The 21790-nt window shown below is 40.6% G+C and overlaps 1 protein-coding gene across 1 annotated transcript; it reads right to left on the bottom strand.

The window, feature by feature from the left end:
- Positions 1–12968: 12968 nt before the first annotated feature.
- LOC146687049 (uncharacterized) lies at positions 12969–17953 on the bottom strand. The gene is made up of 2 exons (XM_085438010.1): positions 17709–17953; positions 12969–13844 (listed from the first exon to the last, which is right to left on the bottom strand). Exons 1-2 carry the CDS (start codon positions 17869–17871, stop codon positions 13627–13629), a joined length of 381 nt encoding a protein of 126 aa, XP_085294136.1. The 5' UTR covers positions 17872–17953; the 3' UTR covers positions 12969–13626.
- Between the last annotated feature and the right edge of the window lie 3837 nt (positions 17954–21790).

The following is a 21790-nucleotide window of genomic DNA, read 5'->3' as shown; positions in this document are numbered from 1 at the left end:
GCGCTCTTCTGGACAGAGATCTCCGATGTTGTTCCCGGGATCTGCTGGAGCCACTCGCCTATCTTGGGAGTCACCGCACCTAGTGCTCCGATTACCACGGGGACCACCGTTACCTTCACCCTCCACATCCTCTCGAGCTCTTCTCTGAGCCCTTGGTATTTCTCCAGCTTCTCGTGTTCCTTCTTCCTGATATTGCTGTCATTCGGAACCGCTACATCGATCACTACGGCCGTCTTCTTCTGTTTGTCTACCACCACTATGTCCGGTTGGTTAGCCACCACCATTTTGTCCGTCTGTATCTGGAAGTCCCACAGGATCTTAGCTCGGTCATTCTCCACCACCCTTGGGGGCATCTCCCATTTTGACCTCGGGACTTCCAGGTTATACTCCGCACAGATGTTCCTGTACACTATGCCGGCCACTTGGTTATGGCGTTCCATGTATGCCTTGCCTGCTAGCATCTTGCACCCTGCTGTTATGTGCTGGATTGTCTCTGGGGCATCTTTACACAGCCTGCACCTGGGGTCTTGCCTGGTGTGATAGACCCCAGCCTCTATGGATCTTGTGCTCAGAGCTTGTTCTTGTGCTGCCATGATTAGTGCTTCTGTGCTGTCTTTCAGTCCAGCTTTGTCCAGCCACTGGTAGGATTTCTGGATATCAGCCACCTCCTCTATCTGCCGGTGGTACATACCGTGCAGGGCTCTGTCCTTCCATGATGGTTCCTCGTCTCCCTCCTCTTTCTTGGGTTTCTGCTGCCTGAGGTATTCACTGAGCACTCGGTCAGTTGGGGCCATCTTCCCAATGTATTCTTGGATGTTCCTTGTCTCATCCTGGACTGTGGTGCTGACACTCACCAGTCCCCGGCCCCCTTCCTTCCGCTTAGCGTACAGCCTCAGGGTGCTGGATTTGGGGTGAAACCCTCCATGCATGGTAAGGAGCTTTCTTGTCTTTATGTCAGTGGCTTCTATCTCCTCCTTTGGCCAGCCTATTACCCCAGCAGGGTACCTGATCACGGGCAGGGCGTACGTGTTGATGGCCCGGATCTTGTTCTTACCATTCAGCTGACTCCTCAGGACTTGCCTGACCCTCTGCAGGTACTTGGTGGTTGCAGCTTTTCTAGCGGCCTCTTCATGGTTCCCATTCGCCTGTGGGATCCCCAAGTACTTGTAACTGTCCTCTATGTCTGCAATGTTGCCTTCTGGTAGTTCAATCCCCTCAGTTCTGACTACCTTCCCTCTCTTTGTTACCATCCGACTACACTTCTCCAGTCCGAACGACATTCCAATGTCATTGCTGTATAGCCTGGTAGTGTGGATCAGTGAATCGATGTCTCGTTCACTCTTGGCATACAGCTTGATGTCATCCATGTACAGGAGGTGGCTGACAACTGCTCCGTTCCGTAGTCGGTATCCGTAGCCAGTCTTGTTAATGATCTCACTGAGGGGGTTCAGGCCTATGCAGAACAGCAGTGGGGACAGAGCATCTCCTTGGTAGATCCCGCACTTGATGGTGACTTGTGCTATGGGCTTGGAGTTGGCCTCTAGTGTTGTACGCCACATCCCCATTGATCGCCGTCATTGTGGATGTTGGGTATCGAAGAATCCATAGGTCCCTCATCCTATTCATGTAGCCCCTTCCGCCAGGGTTACTTGCGTAGTAGCATTCCAACAATGCCCTGTTTTCGTCTCTTGCCCACCGATGCATATATATATATATATATATATATATATATATATATATATATATATATATATATCCATAGGTCCCTCATGGCCAAGCTTGAAACCTGGATCCCCCGTAGCCGGTTACCAAGATTACGTGAAGTACCCTCAGAAGGTCTGCTAGATGATGTTAATGCAGCACTACGGGCAATACCTACAACCACGATTACCGACACTAACAAGCTGATCTACAATACGGCAGCAGTGATCAGTGAGATGCTTGGCTACAAGTTGAACAGCCACAAGGGGCAGTACCCTCCATGGAGAAGGAGGCTAGAGGGCAAGATCAAAGTAGCACGGAGAGAGGTTAGCCAACTAACGGAGTTGCAGAAAGGTGCGACGAATAAGGTGCCTAAGAAATACAGCAAGCTGTCCATACCTGAGGCCTTGGAAACTGCCAAGCAAAGACTCACAGCCTTGGCCAGCCGCTTGAGGAGGTACACCAGAGAGATAGAAGGCAGGAGAATAAACCAGCTGTTCTCCACAGAACCAGCAAAGGTGTACTCTCAGTGGCAAGGGAACAATAAGAGAACAGCACCACCAAGGCTGGAGACGGAGCAATACTGGAAGAGCATATGGGAGAAGGATGCAACCCATAACGGCAATGCTCAGTGGCTAGAGGATCTGAGGGCAGACCACAGCGACCTCCCTGAACAGGGTCCAGTAACCATCACAGTGGCAGATATCCAAGAAAGGGTCTCCAGTATGAAGAGTTGGACAGCACCAGGGCCCGACATGGTTCACGCCTACTGGCTGAAGAAGCTAACTGCACTCCACGAGCGTCTGGCAGCACAAATGAACCAGCTGCTAGTTAACGAGAGACACCCGGAATGGCTAACTGAAGGCCGGACGGTCCTGATCCCCAAGGACCCCAAGAAGGGACCGGTCCCCTCCAACTACCGACCAATAACCTGCCTCAGTACTACATGGAAGCTCCTGTCAGGCATCATATCGGCTAAGATGAACAGGCACATGGGTCAATACATGAGCGGGACACAGAAAGGAATTGGCAAGAATACCAGAGGCGCAAAACACCAGCTACTGGTAGACAGAACAATCAGCCGAGACTGCAAGACCAGACTGACCAACCTGTGCACTGCCTGGATTGATTACAAGAAGGCCTATGACTCAATGCCCCACAGCTGGATACTGGAATGCCTAGAATTGTACAAGATCAATGGGACCCTAAGAGCCTTCATCAGGAACTCAATGGGGATGTGGCGTACAACACTAGAGGCCAACTCCAAGCCCATAGCACAAGTCACCATCAAGTGCGGGATCTACCAAGGAGATGCTCTGTCCCCACTGCTGTTCTGCATAGGCCTGAACCCCCTCAGTGAGATCATTAACAAGACTGGCTACGGATACCGACTACGGAACGGAGCAGTTGTCAGCCACCTCCTGTACATGGATGACATCAAGCTGTATGCCAAGAGTGAACGAGACATCGATTCACTGATCCACACTACCAGGCTATACAGCAATGACATTGGAATGTCGTTCGGACTGGAGAAGTGTAGTCGGATGGTAACAAAGAGAGGGAAGGTAGTCAGAACTGAGGGGATTGAACTACCAGAAGGCAACATTGCAGACATAGAGGACAGTTACAAGTACTTGGGGATCCCGCAGGCGAATGGGAACCATGAAGAGGCCGCTAGAAAAGCTGCAACCACCAAGTACCTGCAGAGGGTCAGGCAAGTCCTGAGGAGTCAGCTGAATGGTAAGAACAAGATCCGGGCCATCAACACGTACGCCCTGCCCGTGATCAGGTACCCTGCTGGGGTAATAGGCTGGCCAAAGGAGGAGATAGAAGCCACTGACATAAAGACAAGAAAGCTCCTTACCATGCATGGAGGGTTTCACCCCAAGTCCAGCACCCTGAGGCTGTACGCTAAGCGGAAGGAAGGGGGCCGGGGACTGGTGAGTGTCAGCACCACAGTCCAGGATGAGACAAGGAACATCCAAGAATACATTGGGAAGATGGCCCCAACTGACCGAGTGCTCAGTGAATACCTCAGGCAGCAGAAACCCAAGAAAGAGGAGGGAGACGAGGAACCATCATGGAAGGACAGAGCCCTGCACGGTATGTACCACCGGCAGATAGAGGAGGTGGCTGATATCCAGAAATCCTACCAGTGGCTGGACAAAGCTGGACTGAAAGACAGCACAGAAGCACTAATCATGGCAGCACAAGAACAAGCTCTGAGCACAAGATCCATAGAGGCTGGGGTCTATCACACCAGGCAAGACCCCAGGTGCAGGCTGTGTAAAGATGCCCCAGAGACAATCCAGCACATAACAGCAGGGTGCAAGATGCTAGCAGGCAAGGCATACATGGAACGCCATAACCAAGTGGCCGGCATAGTGTACAGGAACATCTGTGCGGAGTATAACCTGGAAGTCCCGAGGTCAAAATGGGAGATGCCCCCAAGGGTGGTGGAGAATGACCGAGCTAAGATCCTGTGGGACTTCCAGATACAGACGGACAAAATGGTGGTGGCTAACCAACCGGACATAGTGGTGGTAGACAAACAGAAGAAGACGGCCGTAGTGATCGATGTAGCGGTTCCGAATGACAGCAATATCAGGAAGAAGGAACACGAGAAGCTGGAGAAATACCAAGGGCTCAGAGAAGAGCTCGAGAGGATGTGGAGGGTGAAGGTAACGGTGGTCCCCGTGGTAATCGGAGCACTAGGTGCGGTGACTCCCAAGATAGGCGAGTGGCTCCAGCAGATCCCGGGAACAACATCGGAGATCTCTGTCCAGAAGAGCGCAGTCCTGGGAACAGCTAAGATACTGCGCAGGACCCTCAAGCTCCCAGGCCTCTGGTAGAGGATCCGAGCTTGAAGGATAAACCGCCCGCAGGGGCGTGCTGGGTGTTTTTTTTTTTTTGTTTTTTATATATATATACACATATATATATGTATATATATATATATATATATATATATATATATATATATATATATATATATATATATATATATATATATATATATATATATACACATACACACATATATATATACATATATATATATATATATATATATATATATATATACACATACACACATATATATACATACATACATATACACATACACACATATATATACATACATACATATACACATACACACATATATATACATACATACATATATATATATACATACATACATACATACATACATATATATATATATATATATATATATATATATATATATATATATATATATATATACATACATATATATACATACATATATATACATACATATATACATATATACACATACATATATATATATATATATATATATATATATATATATATATATATATATATATATATATATATATATATATATATATAATGTTCTTCCTCTACACCCCCCCAATTTTTGCACATGTCGAGGAGCGTGTCAGGCTACATTTCACTGTGTGTTATACCTGTATAACTATGCATGTGACAAATAATAAAGAACCTTGAAGAACCTTGAACCTAACAGTTACACAATCATACCAAAACTCTGTCCTGATAGTTTCCTCTTTCTCTTTTGTATCAGACATACTGAGACAATAGTCGGGATAAATAATCATGAAAACAATTTATTTATTCAGTTTAGAGGTTTACACGTCACATCATTATAATCACAGAGCCTGTTTCACTTGAATCGTCCACTTGATGGCGCAGTAGAGCAAATGAATCATCACAATGCTTCGAACCATGAGTCGACCAGTTGGATGGAAAGCTTCAGTTCATCACGAGGCTTCATCTCACCATCACTATTAAACACATTCTAACAACAGCTTATCAAGCTTAAACGTGCTGCTGTTTATCCGCTGGTTTCCTCTTTCTGGCGCAAAGTGGACGATAAACAAACAAGAGAGATGGGACTTGCGACAGAAAAGCCGATCAGCTGATCATTGACCATTTTCAGGATTGAAGTAGCAACAGGAGGGGGGGGGAGAAAAGAGAAGAAGAGGCAGATGCGCATGGTAAAGACAGAATAACTCCAGCTTTGTGTCTTTTTTCAGCTGAAGTACGGGAAAAATCTTGTTCGGTTTCCCTTCAATACAATTTTCTTCTGTTTGTCTGTGATAACATTGCTTTCAGGGCCTTTGCCCAAGCAAGGAGGAGCTCCTCGGCTGTAATTGGTCCAGCCCAGAGTCGATCATGACCCTTTGCCCAGTCCACCACCTTTAATTGTTTATACCGGTTATTTATTTAAAAAAAACAAACAAAACTCCAAAATATCAGCCCATGAAAACAAAAAATCACCATTGGCTCACACCAAGCAAATGCCCGGTATGCCCGATGGCATGCAGTCCAGCTGTAGTTGGGACGGAAATTACGAGAAGTTTGTTTAAGTGTCTACTACACCCACTCCAAATGTCTCAGTATATCAGATAACATCTATTTTATGACTAGGGATGGGTATTGATAAGATTTTCATGATTCCGATTCCATTTTCGATTCTGTTTAACGATTCAATTCTTTATCGATTCTTTTTAAAAAAAGGAGAACACTAAGGTCGATTAGCTTAGAACTTTGTTTTATATCTTCTCTTTGAACAAGATAGAAATTTAGGAGTAACATGGCCTTACAAACCCAACAGTGAGATCTTAAGAGATCCAGCCTACGGCTCTTCAATGGGGTGTCACAGGGTCCCCAGGAAAAAAAAATTGTAAATGTAAAATAATAAAATAAATATTCTTCTGTAGCAATAACAAAGTATAACATCAATTATTCTGTAGCAATTACACAAGAATATCCAGTAATGTCCCTGCCTACAATTAAACACATTCACTTACCGAAAATCGGGGAATCTGCTGTGGCAAATGGGTGCAAGCCTTTTACCACAAACTTAGTCTCTGCTCTGTGACATTCGTCTATCCCGGCCTGAAAGGAGACGCTAACGGTAGACTGCAGTGAGAATTGCCAGCGTCTGAGCCAGACTCTGTCTGTCTCTCTCATCATGGTCACCTAAATGCACAGTAATGGTTTTGTAATAAGGCAGATCGCGGTAACATAATATGCACTGTTAGTTGATTATTTACCTGCCGCATTAACGGGAGAGGACGTGCAAATGTTACCGCTGCTGCTGGGTTGAGATTCACGAGTCCGGAGCGGAATTAAAAACACGACATTCATTTAAGGTCATCGTGTGTTTTGTGAGCAAATGCTTTTGCATATTCGTAGTGTTTCCTCCCTTAAATGAAGTATCTACTTTGCAAGTATTGCAAGTTGCCCTGTTGTCATCCGTTCTTGTAAACTATAATCAAACTTTTGAGCGTTTGAGCTTAGGCACCGTGTTTCCTGCCAGGTAAATGACGCTCCGCAATGTGGTGACGTCATTCGGGGCGACTGGAATCGATAAGGGAATCGTTTGCAAAAATGGCAACCAATGCCAAGGAATTGAAACAGTGGGAATCGGTTCTCAACAAGAACCGGTTTTCGATACCTATCCCTATTTATGACAGCATGACATAATCTCATAATCATTCCTCAGCCTGATGTCCACCAGCTGGTTCGGGGTTTACCACCATGACACGGTCCACAGCTCAGTGCAGCAGCCTCAGCAATAAAGGTCCTGAAGATGGTCCATTCAAACTCAGTTTCCCTCTGAATGCTGTCGAAGCTCTGCCAGAGGTGAGTGTTTAAGATCTCACGGACAGGGGCCGCTGCTAGGTGAATTACTGAATTCACTTACGAAAACATGTGAGTGAATTAGTGTCAACTAGTGGTAGGACTGAGCTAAAGTGCTATTGTATCTGCCTCTATCTGGTGGAAGGAGGCTGATACTGCAGGTCACCCCACAGCCCTGGTCGGAACAGATGGAACTTATATTAGAAGTAATAAATAAAAATAAAAATAAAAATTATACATTTATAAACAATTAAGAAATAAAAAAGGGATCAATTGATTAAAATAAAGATCAGAGCAATGATAAAGAATAAACTAATATTCACGATTTTCAAAAAAGTAGACAAAGAATTGATAATACTAATAAAAACAAAAAAACTAACACTAAAATGAGAACAACCTAAAAGGAAATGCATAAACAAATTGTAAGTTAATTAAATTTAACATCCAGATAAAAGAAATAGAAAAGGGGAAAACCCAAGGATTTGAACCAGAAGAGTGAGAGAGAGATTACAATGGCTACTAATATCCCTGCAACATTCAAAGAAGACAACCCAGCGCTGCCTAGCAATATGAGACAGCTCAAGTGTTAGGGCCAAGTGGCCTATGAGAAAGAGAGCGTGGATCCAAATGCAAGACACATTGCAGAGGCAAGAATTGCTTTTCACTACTTTGTTGTGTATTTACAATTATGGCTACGTGGTATCAGTCTAGGAGCTCTGGTTCTGCCGTGTGAGTGATAATGGATATCAGGGTAAAAGGCACTGCAACAGAGGAGAGAAAAGTTAATGATCGGAGGGAAAATCGGAGTGAGTGACCAGGAGAAAACAACTTCTAATCTGTTTTCCAGGAGTATTAGAAACTGGTGGGCAGGAGAAGAAGCAGATGAGATGGTGGAAATCCAGAGGAGCGTGATGCCAGACAGGTCAGTATTCCAGAGAGTGAGATCAGCAGCCAATGGAAGAGGTAGGTAACTCTAAGGTATTGAGGTAAGTGACATGGGCTCGTGGCGTGACCACTTGGAGGGAGAAGAGAGTCAAGTCAATTTCAATCATAACATAGAACAGAACTTTTACATGACCTGGTGACAACCAGAAGGTAGCTGAGAACTGGTGGAGACTAGTGATGGCCCGCTTGAAGCTGAAGCTCCGGTGCGTGTGTCAAAAAAAATCAACACACTGCTTCAGAAGCACTGTGTCGAAGCTTGATTCGTTTGGCCAGAGTCACGTGATCGGTGACGTCCGAAGCTTCATTTAGAGCCTAACTGCTTCGGTATCTGATTCAATGGTTTATAAGGAAGCGAATCATTCGCGGAATTTGTGGAGTGTTTTGATGGTGACAGCGAACCACTGATCATTCCACTGAGAGATTTGGAGCCAGCGAGGAATAGCGGAGGTTCTGTTGTGTGGGAGAATTTTGAGTTGATTTTTGTAAATCGGGTGGGTTTTCCAGCTTTGTGTTCTGGCCGTTTGCTTTTGTTTTGTGCGTGTTTATTATATCTGAAAATGAGAAAAAGGTAAAATGTCAAAAAATCTGCTTCCATAATATAAATATCATTAAATAACTTTAGAAAAACTTCCACTTGACTCTTTACATGTAATGTTGTAAAATATATATATTTTATTGTTTAAAATTACTCTGAAAATGTTAGTCTGCCAAATGTGCAGCATTTTAATTTATTTATTCTCTTTAGCTGATAGTTTGTGGGACCCAGGTAGACTGTATAACTGCATCTCTACCAATTTCTCTGCACTCCAGCCTCCTCTGTGGCATGTGAAGGGATTTTCCTTAAGGCAGGAGAAATTATCTCCACGAAAAGGAACAGGTTCAGCCATCACACACTAGAACAAATTTTCTTCTTAAATACAAATGGAAAAGGGTTACCTTAAATGCATCATGTTTTTAATTTGCAAGTTCATAAGCATTTTTCCTTTTCCATTTCACAATCAATTCTACCCCCAGGTCAAAAATATGTCTGGGAAAATTTCCCTAATATAATATTATTTATATATACACCCGTCTAGCGATTAAGTGCATGGAGGCAAGACCTCAGAGCAGAAGCATACTCCATAATGTGTTGTACATTATTATATGTTTAAATTATATGTAATGTGGTATTTTTCAATTATTGTATGTACCAACATCAAGAAGTCATAAGCAAAGAAAGACCACACCATGGTGCATGTTTAAACAAGGAGAGTTTACTGGTCAAAACTATTTATTAAATAAATAAAACACATTTTTTTAACCACCAAAAAATGCACGTTCAAAGCAACAACAGCGGCCCAATATCAGACAGAATTCCACTCTGTAGAGTGGGTAATCATAATGAAGCAGTTGGTTTTATTTTGTGGATTCAAGCTGCTCTTCATATCTTTGGCCACCAGATGTCACCAGAGAGGATTGTGTTAAAAAGCTTCGAGTAATGAACCGTTTTTCAATACAAGCTTCAGTGCTTCAGAAAGCTTCTTTGACCATCACTATTGGTGACACTGATGTTAAATACACCTCCTGCTGATTGGAGGCAGGTGTGGACTCCAAGCTCCACCCAGGCGGACAATGCAGGACCAGGCCTGAGTGGAAAAACACTGAACACTCACACAGACTATGACATCAAGGACTCTGCAAAGAATCAGATGCTGGAAGGAGAAAAAGAGACAAAGTAATGGGCAGAATTGGAAAAACATCTTGATGAAATATGGAAAATGTGGGAAAAGAAGGATTTTCTTCCACATTTCCAGGAGCACCAGTTGTAAATGACCTTTAAATTTGGGAAATATTTTTACGTTTGTTTGAAAGGTCATTCGGTTTTATTTTTGAAATTATTATTATTATAAAACCGTTAATCTGTGAAGGATCCTCCTAGTGTAGACTGGAGTTATTCTCCTGGTTACAGACCTGCTGATTTGTGTGCTCATCCTTACAGTCACACTGTGGAAGATCTGAAGCAACAGATTAAAAAAAACAAACAACAAACATACATTTGAAAAATTACAAGTTAACCATCCAGCAGGTCTCCACGTGGTAAGCATGTGGCACAGATATACCAATGAAAGCCATGTTGGGGGGAGAAGCTGTTTTGCTGAGAACACTCCTGTTGTGTGATCAATTTAAGTTTGGAATTGTATATTCCAAAAAGCAGAGCATAAATATTTAACTACATTTATCCATGTCCAAAATCTATTTAAATTATTTTTTTCATTCAATGCTGCAGAGGAAACCTGGAATTCCTTAAATTGACTGAAAAAATTAAAACCCATGAGGTGGAAACTTTAAACTCAAACACTTCACTTCTTGCTTTCTGCTCAGTTTTTGTATCATTCAAGGTTGACATGTAATTTATGTAAATAAAAAGATAATCATACATCAGGGGCGATTTCAAAACAACACAAAAAAGTATCTGTAGGACAAACTACGAGATTCTCATAAATTTTACTCTGTTGGATTTTGTGTGTTATCAAGTGACTGTGGACTGTGGAGACTGTGGAGTTTTTGTTTTAATGTGCATGTCTCATCCCAGAAAAGTGCGACTGCCTTTGTCAAGAGCCAAAAGAGAATTCATTCCCTGAAAAAAATACACTGCACCCAAAATATTTCATAGTTCAGCAATGCTGATGAATATAATAAACTTAAACCTACACCATCCTCTCTATTCTGGCTGTAGGAGCCATTTTTGGGTTTATACCTTATGTGGCCGCTAGAGGTCACCTTTTCCTGTTTTCATATGGCTGGTTCATGTAAAGGTAGCAGCTAATCGGTGTCAGGTGTGTTGTTAATTGTAAGAAGGCAAACAGTTTGTGACCACTGCGCTGTTATGTTAAAATGTTAAAATGTCTTGTTGGAATAAACACAAAAAAGGACAAGATAAGAACTGCTGAAGTTATTGGACTGTTTAATTAATTCATGCATACCAGTGACATCGCATCACCCCCGTTAACAAGATTACGAGATTATTAAGATTCACATAATTATTTATTAAAAGCTAGACATGTTAAATGACAATAAGAAAGAAAAGTATTTCTTTGTGCCCCAGCTGGCCCCCTGGCAAAACTAGACCCGCCCCTGCACAGTTACCAGCTGTCAGCTTCGTAGAAAAGGATCCTGGTTTAGAAAGTAATATTAAAGAAATTCTAACAACAGCTTAGCAAACTTTAACGTGCTGCTGAAGTTTATCCGCTGGTTTCCTCTTTCTGGCATAGAGTGGGTGATAAACAAACAAAAGAAACAGGCCCCGTGACAGAAAAGCCGATCATTGACCAGTTTCATGATTGATGTAGCAACAGGAGAGGGAGGGAGAGAAAGAGGCAGTCGCTCCATAAATAGGTTTTTAAGCTAAACGTTCAGCGTTGAACTTACACACTTGCTTTACTTCTCTAGTATAGCTTTCTCTGAGATGCCAGTTTGGCAGCAAGGCTCCAAATGCTCAACCAGACCGCTGACAGGTCTTGCGGGCCACAGTTGCTCTATCATGTGACGCATACTGCTCCGACGTGCTAAGGTCATGAGCTGGGTTACGCCATGTTGCAAGTTTTGTGAGGTGCTTTTGTGATATTTAATGGATCGGATTACATTTTTTATTTCTCTCCAATATCCGATCCAGTAATTTAGGTCAGTATCAGACTGATACCGATACGTAATATTGGATCGGTCCATCCCTATTACAGACATTCATCAACAGCTGCCTCCAACAAGTCCTCTGCTCTATTTACCAGAAAAGATTAAAAACTGCGGACAAGAACAAACTAGGAACCAATAGCAATACCAATCCTGAAAAGAAATTATTGTTGGATTGGCCTCACCCTCAGGAAGCCCACCAATAAAATCACTACACAGGCCTTGTGCTGGAATCCAAAGGGACAGAAGAAGAAAGAAAGATCCAGAAACACATGGCACAAGGACAACTATCATAGTCTTGTGTGGTTTGTTAAAAGCTTAGTTTCAAATCGATATTACATTTTTAAATTGATCATTGAGCCCTAATGGGGATAATTATGTTATTCACAAAAGGTTCAGTGGATGTACTCAGTCATAATGTACAGGGGTGCCTCCAGAATTTTTTCATGTGGGTGGCCATATGGGGGCTACTGAAAACATTGAGGTGGCACACCAAAAGCATAATTTAATGTTTTGTTTTGTTTTGTTTTTAATTTTTTTTATATGATCTTGTCAAATAAAGGCCACTTGAAAAATGTGGCCAAAAAAAGAAAAGATTACATGTCTATTCATTTCCTGTTATTAAATGTGATACTGCCTAGTTTGTCCCTTGCTGCTGCAGCTCGTGAGGGACAAACAAAGTGACAATGCGAATGACAAAAAATGTATATGCAGGAATAAATAACAAGGTAATGTTTCAACTCATTGTAGGGAGTCTTCCTCTCTCTTGGGCTCAAGTTTATTACAATTATGACCAACATAGGACAGTCCTGACAGGAGCGACATTGGAAGGGCTAGACATTTTGGCTCTTAGAATATTAATTCAGTTTCCTTGTTGCAGTTGGTGCTTAGATTCATCATGTGTCTCATTAACATACATCTGAGGTCTGATTAGGATCCAACATGAGTTAGATTTCTTAATACAAAACCGAATCTATTAAGGTTTTGCATACGTATTCTGTGCAACTTTACTTCAGGGTTCCACATGATGCCCAGCTCCTGCCCGGTCCAGATGATGATGCCATTGGTTTCCTGCTTCAGTGCAAGCTGCTCTTCTTCCTGATTGGTGGAGATTTCTTCCTGTTCCTCTTTAGTCTGTGGAGGATCTGTGTTCTGCTGGTCCAGACTGGAGTTCCTCTCCTGGCTACAGTTTTCCTTACAATCATGTTGCTGTGGGAGGTCTTGATGTTACACTGTGAGCAGGTCTCTCAGATATGTGAGCGATATTTAAATATTCTCTCTCATGCAGTGAACAGAGAATAATTCTGTTTACATGCAGAAAGTCATCATTTATGAGGCGTACAGCTCGCTGCTCCAACTTGGTCCTTGTGGCCAATAAGCCACAGTTTTCATTGTCTCAACATTTTTCTACATACTGCGTACAATTCTGGGATAACATGACTTAAATCTGGTGGAAATTTTATTTTTTTATTAAACAACAGAAGATTTGAAACCCAGTTTTTATTTTACTGTGCTAACAGAAAACATGTCTTCAGTGAGGCAGTATCCCAGGCGGTAATGCACGCCATGTGTCTTTGTGACATTTTGTTATGAGTCATATTCATTTCCATATTATGAAATCTGTATATTACACTTTTACATACCTATTCTGGTCAGCTTTAGTCCAGGTTTCCACAACAAATCCAGCTGTTCTCCGGTCCAGACATTAATCCCTTCATCCTCCTGCTTCAGTTCAAGCTGCTCTCCTTCCTCACTGCTACACATTTCCTCCTGTTCCTCTTTAATCTGTGGAGGCTCTGGGTCCTCCTGGTTGAGACTCCTCTCCTGGTAACAGATCTGCTGATCATCCAGACCTTCGTGTTCAACAAAAAGACACAAGAAAATCGTGACTAATGTGATAATAAGAAAGATCAAGAAGGATTAAAAGGGGTCACCTATTGAGAATTTAGCTTATGGTTTCAAGGGCTCTTGCATTCTTGCAGATGCTGCCACAGAAACATTCACTCATAGTCATTTGTTCATTGGGTGATGCTGATAACCTTACAACTGTCTGGGGTCTAATTTCTAGATTTGACTGCCAGTGATCATCACACAATGTGAATAAACAAACAAACAAACAAATGAACAGCAGCATGATCTGCATATGATGATGACATGAAAGCTTAAAGTATTTTACAACGGCAAGTAAGATATGCTATAGAGCAGGGCGATATGAACAAAAATACTTCTCACAATATACATTTGAAAATTTACGATAACGATGTAACTGACAATATAATTGACACTAGACAAAATACTTTATTAACTCCACAACTTTATTAGTGCAAAAAAAAACCCAAAAAATCCATCAATGTATTTTCACTTAAACAATCAGCTGTGTTTTATGTGCATTAAACTTATATAAAAATGTAACCGTGCAAATGCAAATTCCTTGTTGACAGTTTAACCAAAAGTTATTTCCGGTGGAAATTGGCCGACATATCCTCATCATAACCATGTATAATATCCACAAAACGCAAAAAGAGGTTATGCACACACAATATGGTAATATTATGTTGAAGCACAGTACGTATCACTCCGCGAGGCTCCTGCCTACGATAGCCGTAATGCTCCGACAATCCATCAAACGGTGCGGCTTCGTAGCTCAGCAAAGTCGTACTAAAACATTTGACAGATTTTCGAGCGCCGTGTACCACATAAAATTGTTTCGAGGTCAGTAAACACAACCAGAATTCACACATAAGACACACGGGATTATAAGGGGCACTGTTGATTTTCAGAAAAATCAAAGGATTGATTTTAAGTGTGCCGTATTTTCCAAAAAACAATAATAACAAAATAACGACGGCCCGCTAGCATGCTCTACTAAAAATAGTGCTTTGTTGTGTATCTGAGTGACGAAAGCTAAGCCAGTTTGACACCACTGAAGTTGCAGGATTTTTACAATCCAATTGTGGTTATTATATACACTCAACAAAAATATAAACGCAACACCTTTGTTACTGCTCCCATTCCCCATGGGATGGACGTAGAGACCTAAAATTCATTCCAGATACACAATATAACCATCCCTCCCAAACAGTGGTCACAAATCAGTCCAAATGTGTGGTAGTGGGCACATCTGCCATATTGAGATAATCCATCCCACCTCACAGGTGTGCCACATCAGGATGCTGATCTGACATCATGAGTAGTGCACAGGTGTACCTCAGACTGCCCACAACAAAAGGCCACCCTGGAATGTGCAGTTTTTTGCGCTATTGTGGGCATCCTGATGTGGCACACCTGTGAGGTGGGATGGATTATCTCAATATAGCAGATGTGCCCACTACCACACATTTGGACTGATTTGTGACCACTGTTTGGGAGGGATGGTTATATTGTGTATCTGGAATGAATTTTAGGTCTCTACGTCCATCCCATGGGGAATGGGAGCAGTAACAAAGGTGTTGCGTTTATATTTTTGTTGAGTGTGTGTGTGTGTGTGTGTGTGTGTGTGTGTGTATATATATATATATATATATATATATATATATATATATTTTAGGGGTGCAACGATATTCGTATCGATATTGAACCGTTCGATACAGTGCTTTCGGTTCGGTACGCATATGTATCGAACAATACAAAATTTGTAATTTATTTTATCAACTTTCCTTCTGACGATGCTGTCTGTGTTGAGCGCTCAGTGGATCTGCGCTCGACAGTGCAGCCTAGGCGGAGTAGTCGAACGCAGATTCACTGAGCGCTCAACACAGACAGCATCGTCAGAAGGAAGAGCGCAGGGCAAGCTAGCGAGACAGAAGTTAAGCTCTCGTTGCAACATGGCAAATTGAACCTCCCCCACCTTCATTCAGATCTGGCGTTTGGAATTATTTTGGTTTTCATGTGATGTATGACCCTGAAGGTAAGCGCGTCATGGACTAAAGTAAACAGTATGTTGGATGTGCCATGCAATGCTCAATTACATGGGTGGGAGCTAGTGTGTTAGCGCAGTTAGCTCGTTAACGTGTTGGCCGTCCAGCCCCACGCACGGGGCGATCGGCGGTAGCTCGTTAACGGAGATTTGCCGTATTGTGGCGTTAACGTCATTTCAACGAGATTAACCTGAAAGCACTAGTGGGAACACAACGAATATGACTGCACATTTACGCAGTATATATATCTCTATATCTCTATCTATATATCTATATCTCTGTCTATATCTATCTATATCTATCTCTATATCTATATATATCTTGTTAGATTATAATATTATTTTATGCCATGTTATACCCCGAATTAAAGATTGTGAATTATTATGTAGTTTTAGTTTGCATTATTCTCCTGAATTAGAAGAAGCTGATAACTATTACATTAGTTAAACTGATTTGCATTACATTAAATTGCTGACTTGTTGTGAATGAATGATATTGTTTTATGATGCATTATACTGCTGAGTTATAAGAAATACTGTTCGCAGAAGGTTATTGTCTAATTTGTCTGAGTAGAAGAGAACAGAGTGTGCTGGAGTTTTCTGCCCCATTTCAGCAGGAGCAGATAAACAGGGAGCCAAGGTCGTAGCTCAGGCGCTGTGTGAGAGAGAGCATGTGAATATTTAGGCTTTTATGATAAGGTGGAGGCACCAGAGGCTATAAAAGTTTGAGTAATGCTCCACCATTTTGAGATTTTGAGGCTGTCTGCATCAGTGTCCATCTCCCACGCGTGTGATCATTAAAATCATCGTTTGACTCAACCCAGCCGGACCAGTGTTGTTATTGTGGTTTTTTCTCTTGTTTCCATCCCCAATTTTGAACTCGTAACAATCTATAGATCTATCTAGATCTATATCTATATCTAGATAGAGAGATATATAGAGATATCTATCTCTCTCTCTCTCTCTCTCTCTCTCTCTCTCTCTCTCTCTCTCTATCTATATCTCTATATATCTATATATATATATATATATCAATCATCCCATATTTCGTCATATTGCACAGCCCTAACATTAGCCTACTACAACTACCTTGTTTTAGTTGTTGTAGCTATCTAGGTTATGTCCCACTTCGGAATCTTTGATGTACTATCGCTGTGTGACTCACTACTATTACTGAAGGCTGCATTACAACCTGCTAGCTGCAAATAATCATGTGCAGTTCTAAAAGCAAACAGAAAGAAAATCTATTACTGATACAGAAATTGTTTTCTATACGAAATCGCTGCAAAAACTGCAGCCTTATCTAATGTCCACCCTACTGTTACTCATTTTACATCAGGATTTAAAAATTTACTTGGGATTGCTGCACATGATTGTTTGTAGCTAGCAGGATGTTAATGCTATGAATCAAGTCTAACAGTCTTTAGTCTATAACTTTAGCTAAAGCCAGCTAACAATGTTAGCTCGCTGGCTAGTAGCCTTTAGTTATCGCAATAATTCACATGGCAATAGTACATTCATGTAGTTGTAAAAAGCATGCAAATATACCAAATAATCCGGACCAAAGTATTTAGAATAAGTTATTCACATTGAGTAACTTAACAGGATACGTTATAAACTACATTTGGCCAATGTAATCTTTAGTGGAAAACATTTTAAAAGTAACCTTCTCAACATTGCACAGATATAACTGCATAAACTTTACTGTGGTGTATTACTAGTTTAGATCAATAGTTTAGATCATGCCCACATGAATCACACGATGATCCCGCAACTCCCACACCTCCACAAATTTACACACCTGTATTGTGTGACTTTATCCCGGGTCTGATATCAAGCAGTCTTAGCTGACGGATCTCCTCCTCATACCGGACGATCGTTTTTTCAAACTCTGAGAAGATTTCTTCTGCAGCTGAAGTTAATCTCTTCTTGATAAACTCTCTCAGATGCTGAACTGAAGACATTATTGCAACGACAACCGATACCGCCAAACCAATGTCTTCAAACTTAACTCGGGATCGCGACGGGATCTCTCAGTGGCGCCATTGCTGCTATTCTTCTTCTACTGAACTTACGGTAGACTGGTAATATCAAAGGCGTAATACTGCCCTCACCAGGTCTCCTAATTTATCTGGTATGGTCCATGAAGTGGAATGAAATAAAAATATACAAATACATTAATATAAATATATTACAGACATTTAGAGCACAGAGAAATTTATGATCACGGACAATTAGGATGAGGCTGTTGTTTTAATTGTGGTCACCTTTCTCTTCCCTTCTGATAATAACAGCTGTGTAGTGAAAATTCATTTCGTTTGACAAACCAAACATCCCACAATTAAAAATCCACAAGCCACTGCTGTACTGAGATAATATTTTGTACTCAGGCAAAAGAAGTCCACTGTCTAAAATTGAAAGTTGCGTTTTTATGGTCTAAGAAGCTTGGAAAGAAAAGTGTCTGGACTTCTTAAGTTGTTCTTAAGTTGCTTGAAGACGTTTCACCTCTCCCCTGAGAAGCTTATTCAGTTCTAGAGTCAAATGGTGGAGAGACCCAGATTTACCTGGCCCCACCCTATCATATGATTTTTTGAGGTCAGATTGCCCAGGGTGTGAGTGGGCGTTAAGGCGTCTGGGAAGGGATCTCAAAACTGGATTATAGATGGCCGACAGTTGGTGTCGTAAGCCACTGCCTCTGTGCAAAATAGTCGCTCACAGTGGCTTGCAAAAGTATTCGGCCCCCTTGAACTTTTCCACATTTTGTCACATTACAGCCACAAACATGAATCAGTTTTATTGGAATTCCACGTGAAAGACCAATACAAAGTGGTGTACATGTGAGAAGTGGAATGAAAATCATACACGATTCCAAACATTTTTTACAAATAAATAACTGATAACTGAAATAATGTTTGATAACTCTGAAAAAGGTTTGATTTTCATTGGTCTTTCACGTGGAATTTCAATAAAATTGATTCATATTTGTGGCTGTAATGTGACAAAATCTGGAAAATACTTTTACAAGCCACTGTAAATACATACTTATTAATATCTAAACCATACTTAACATTCTATTGAATCCTACTATTCATTGTTACCCCTAATTCCTATCATTACTTTCCCCAAACAATAAACAAGGAATGAAGTAAATGTATAAACCTAGCTACCGTGATAGATATGATTTTGATAGAATTTAGCATAGTTATATATACAATGGGTCATCAACTTATCAGTTTCATATTCTTCCAAAAGCAGTTTTCGAAACATCTTTATGAACTGACTAATGCTTGGACATTGTTGTAGATCCACAGGAAAACTGTTCAACAGTTTTACCACACAAATGGTAATACAAAATATTTTAACCTTTGTCCGTGCTGTAAGAGTCTTCAGATTTCATTTTCCCCTCAATTCATAGTCCCCTTCTCCGTCAAAAAACATCCTCTGCACATATCCTGGTAACATATTCTATCTGGCTTTGTACATAGTTTTTGCAGTTTTATATTTTAAAAGATCCATAAACTTCAGAATTTTTAATTTCAAGAACATAATGTTAGTGTGGTCTCTAAATCCTGCTTTAGTAATCATCCTGGTAGCTTTTTTCTGAATTTTACATAACGGTTGAAGTGAAGTTTTGTATGTATTTCCCCGGATTTCCACACAGTATTACAAATATGGCAGTATAAGTGAACAGTAAAGTACCCGGAGTTTTGGAAAAATGCAAAAAAATGTTTAGCTTTACTCGGTACAGAGTTGTTTCTTGCCAGTTTAGCTTGTATATGCTTTATGTGAGGTTTCCAGCAGATTTTGTTGTCTATTATCAAATCCAGAAATTTTGTATAAGAAACTTGCTCTACCTCAACAAAATTTATCAACAATTTTGCTCCAGCATCCTTTTTACAATGTCCAAATAATATAAATGTAGTATTATTCAAATTTAGTGATAACTTGTTTCTGTCAAACCATGTTTTCAGTTTAATCATTTCTGGTGTGACAATTTCCAAAAGCTGCTGTGAATTCTCTGCAGCACAAAAAACATTTGTATCATCTGCAAATAAAATAAACTGTAATATATCAGATGTTTTACATATATCATTGATGTACAGGATAAACAGTTTTGGTCCCAATACTGATCTCTGTGGAACTTGTTACGTCTGGTTCAGTTTGGGTAAGAAGGAAAAACAGCCGAGTCCGTGTAGGTGACAAACATAGTGATTTTATTGCACACTTCTAAGACAGAAGCATGGGAAGACAAGCGTACAGCCTCAGATCTCCAAAGAGTGGACAGCTCCCCATCCTTATATAACCCATGATCCCATGATGACGTAACACAGTCAGACCTTACTGGAAATGATAACAGTTTTGGGCCTGTTCAGAGAGTTTACCTAATATGGACATCAACTGTTAGTTGTTAGAGAAAACAAGTGTGTATTACATTCGTGCCTTTTGTGAAAGTATATCTGTCCTCAGACGACCCTCCTATTCTTACTAAAGGCCTGTGTACGTGCAGAACTGAACATAGAACCAAGGCAGGGTCCAGCAGGCCCCACAGGCTTCTGAGTGATTACAGAACTGTGAAACAGCTTTAAGCAAATAACATGAATAGTACAGAACAACAATAGACTGATTAAAGTACTGATAATCTGTGTAGATTAATGTTAACATAGATATGGTTCAAAGATTATTCTGTCAACTGGTTCAACAATGGTAAATGATTAATGATTGATACTTCTGATTATAACTGTGATCATAAGAAATATCTCCTGGTCACAAACTCCACAAACAATGTCCAGGCACTCTGATTGATATTCACCAAGCTTCACAAACTGTTGCCTGTCTCTCAAATAACTCCTGACTCACTCTAGCACCACTCCTCTAATGCCACAGTACTCCAGTTTATCAAGTAATATTTCATGATTAATTGTGTCAAAAGCTTTTTTTTTTAGGTCAATGAAAACATCAACTGTGTATTGTCTATATTATTGGTGATATTTTCAATAAGTTCCATTAACGCCATGGATGTTGATCTGTTTGGTCTGAAACAATACTCACTGTCCATTATCATTTTATATTTATCTATAAATTTGTCAAGTCTATTAATAAAATCTTTTTTCCAGTATTTTTGAAAATTGTGAAAGTAGAGAAACAGGCCTGTAATTTGTGAATTGGTGTCTATCTCCATTTTTAAACAGTGGTATTACTTTCGCTGTTTTTACTTGTGTTGGGAATTGACCAGTTTGTAGAGACAAATTGCACGTGTGTGTTAAGGGTTTGGAGATGCCATCAATATCTTTCTTAACGATTTCCATATCAATGTCATCAAAGTTTGTAGAATTTTGTGTTTGTGATTTCCCGACAATATCAATGATTTTCTTTTCTTCTACTACCGTTAAAAACATTAAATGAGGATTACGTTGAATGAGTTTAGTTTCTTTCTCTGCACAATTTCTTGTATCAGGAATTCTATCAGCCCAACACTTACAAAGAATTTATTGAACTCATTAACCACATCACTCATGTTACTAGCATTATTAGTGAAATACAAAGGATAATTTAACTGCCAAGAACCATTTTTAATGATGGCATTTAATGTTTTCCAAATCCCTTTAATGCTATTTTTATTCATATTTAATAATTTCTCATGACATTCCTTTTTACATGACCTCAAAACACTAGTTAATTAATTTTTATATTTTATGATGTGGATGCCAGGTCCTAATAGGTTAATAAAGAAGTTAAAGATTTTGATACAAATTGGTGTTACGATAGCTCCGAGAGGGAGGGGTGTGTTCTTAAATTGCATGCTATTTTAAATTCATGTTGGGTACCTCCTAAGGAATTGTTGACCGCATTAAATAAGTCCACTGTAATGTTTAATTGTCTAAG

This window comes from Copadichromis virginalis, linkage group LG18, assembly GCF_057382275.1.
Source record: "Copadichromis virginalis isolate Kocher_CV1m ecotype Utaka linkage group LG18, C_Virginalis_male_GT1.1, whole genome shotgun sequence".
NCBI lineage: Eukaryota > Metazoa > Chordata > Actinopteri > Cichliformes > Cichlidae > Copadichromis > Copadichromis virginalis.
The sequence above is the reverse complement of the archived record's forward strand: the minus strand, read 5'-3'. Positions and strand labels throughout refer to the sequence as shown.

Excerpts from the sequence above, each read along its gene's own strand:
- LOC146687049 (XM_085438010.1), bottom strand. The coding sequence starts at position 17,871 with ATGTCTTCAGTTCAGCATCTGAGAGAGTTTATCAAGAAGAGATTAACT. Across the intron at positions 13,845-17,708 it reads GATAAAGTCACACAATACAG|GTCTGGATGATCAGCAGATC; the intron begins GTGTGTAAATTT and ends TTGAACACGAAG.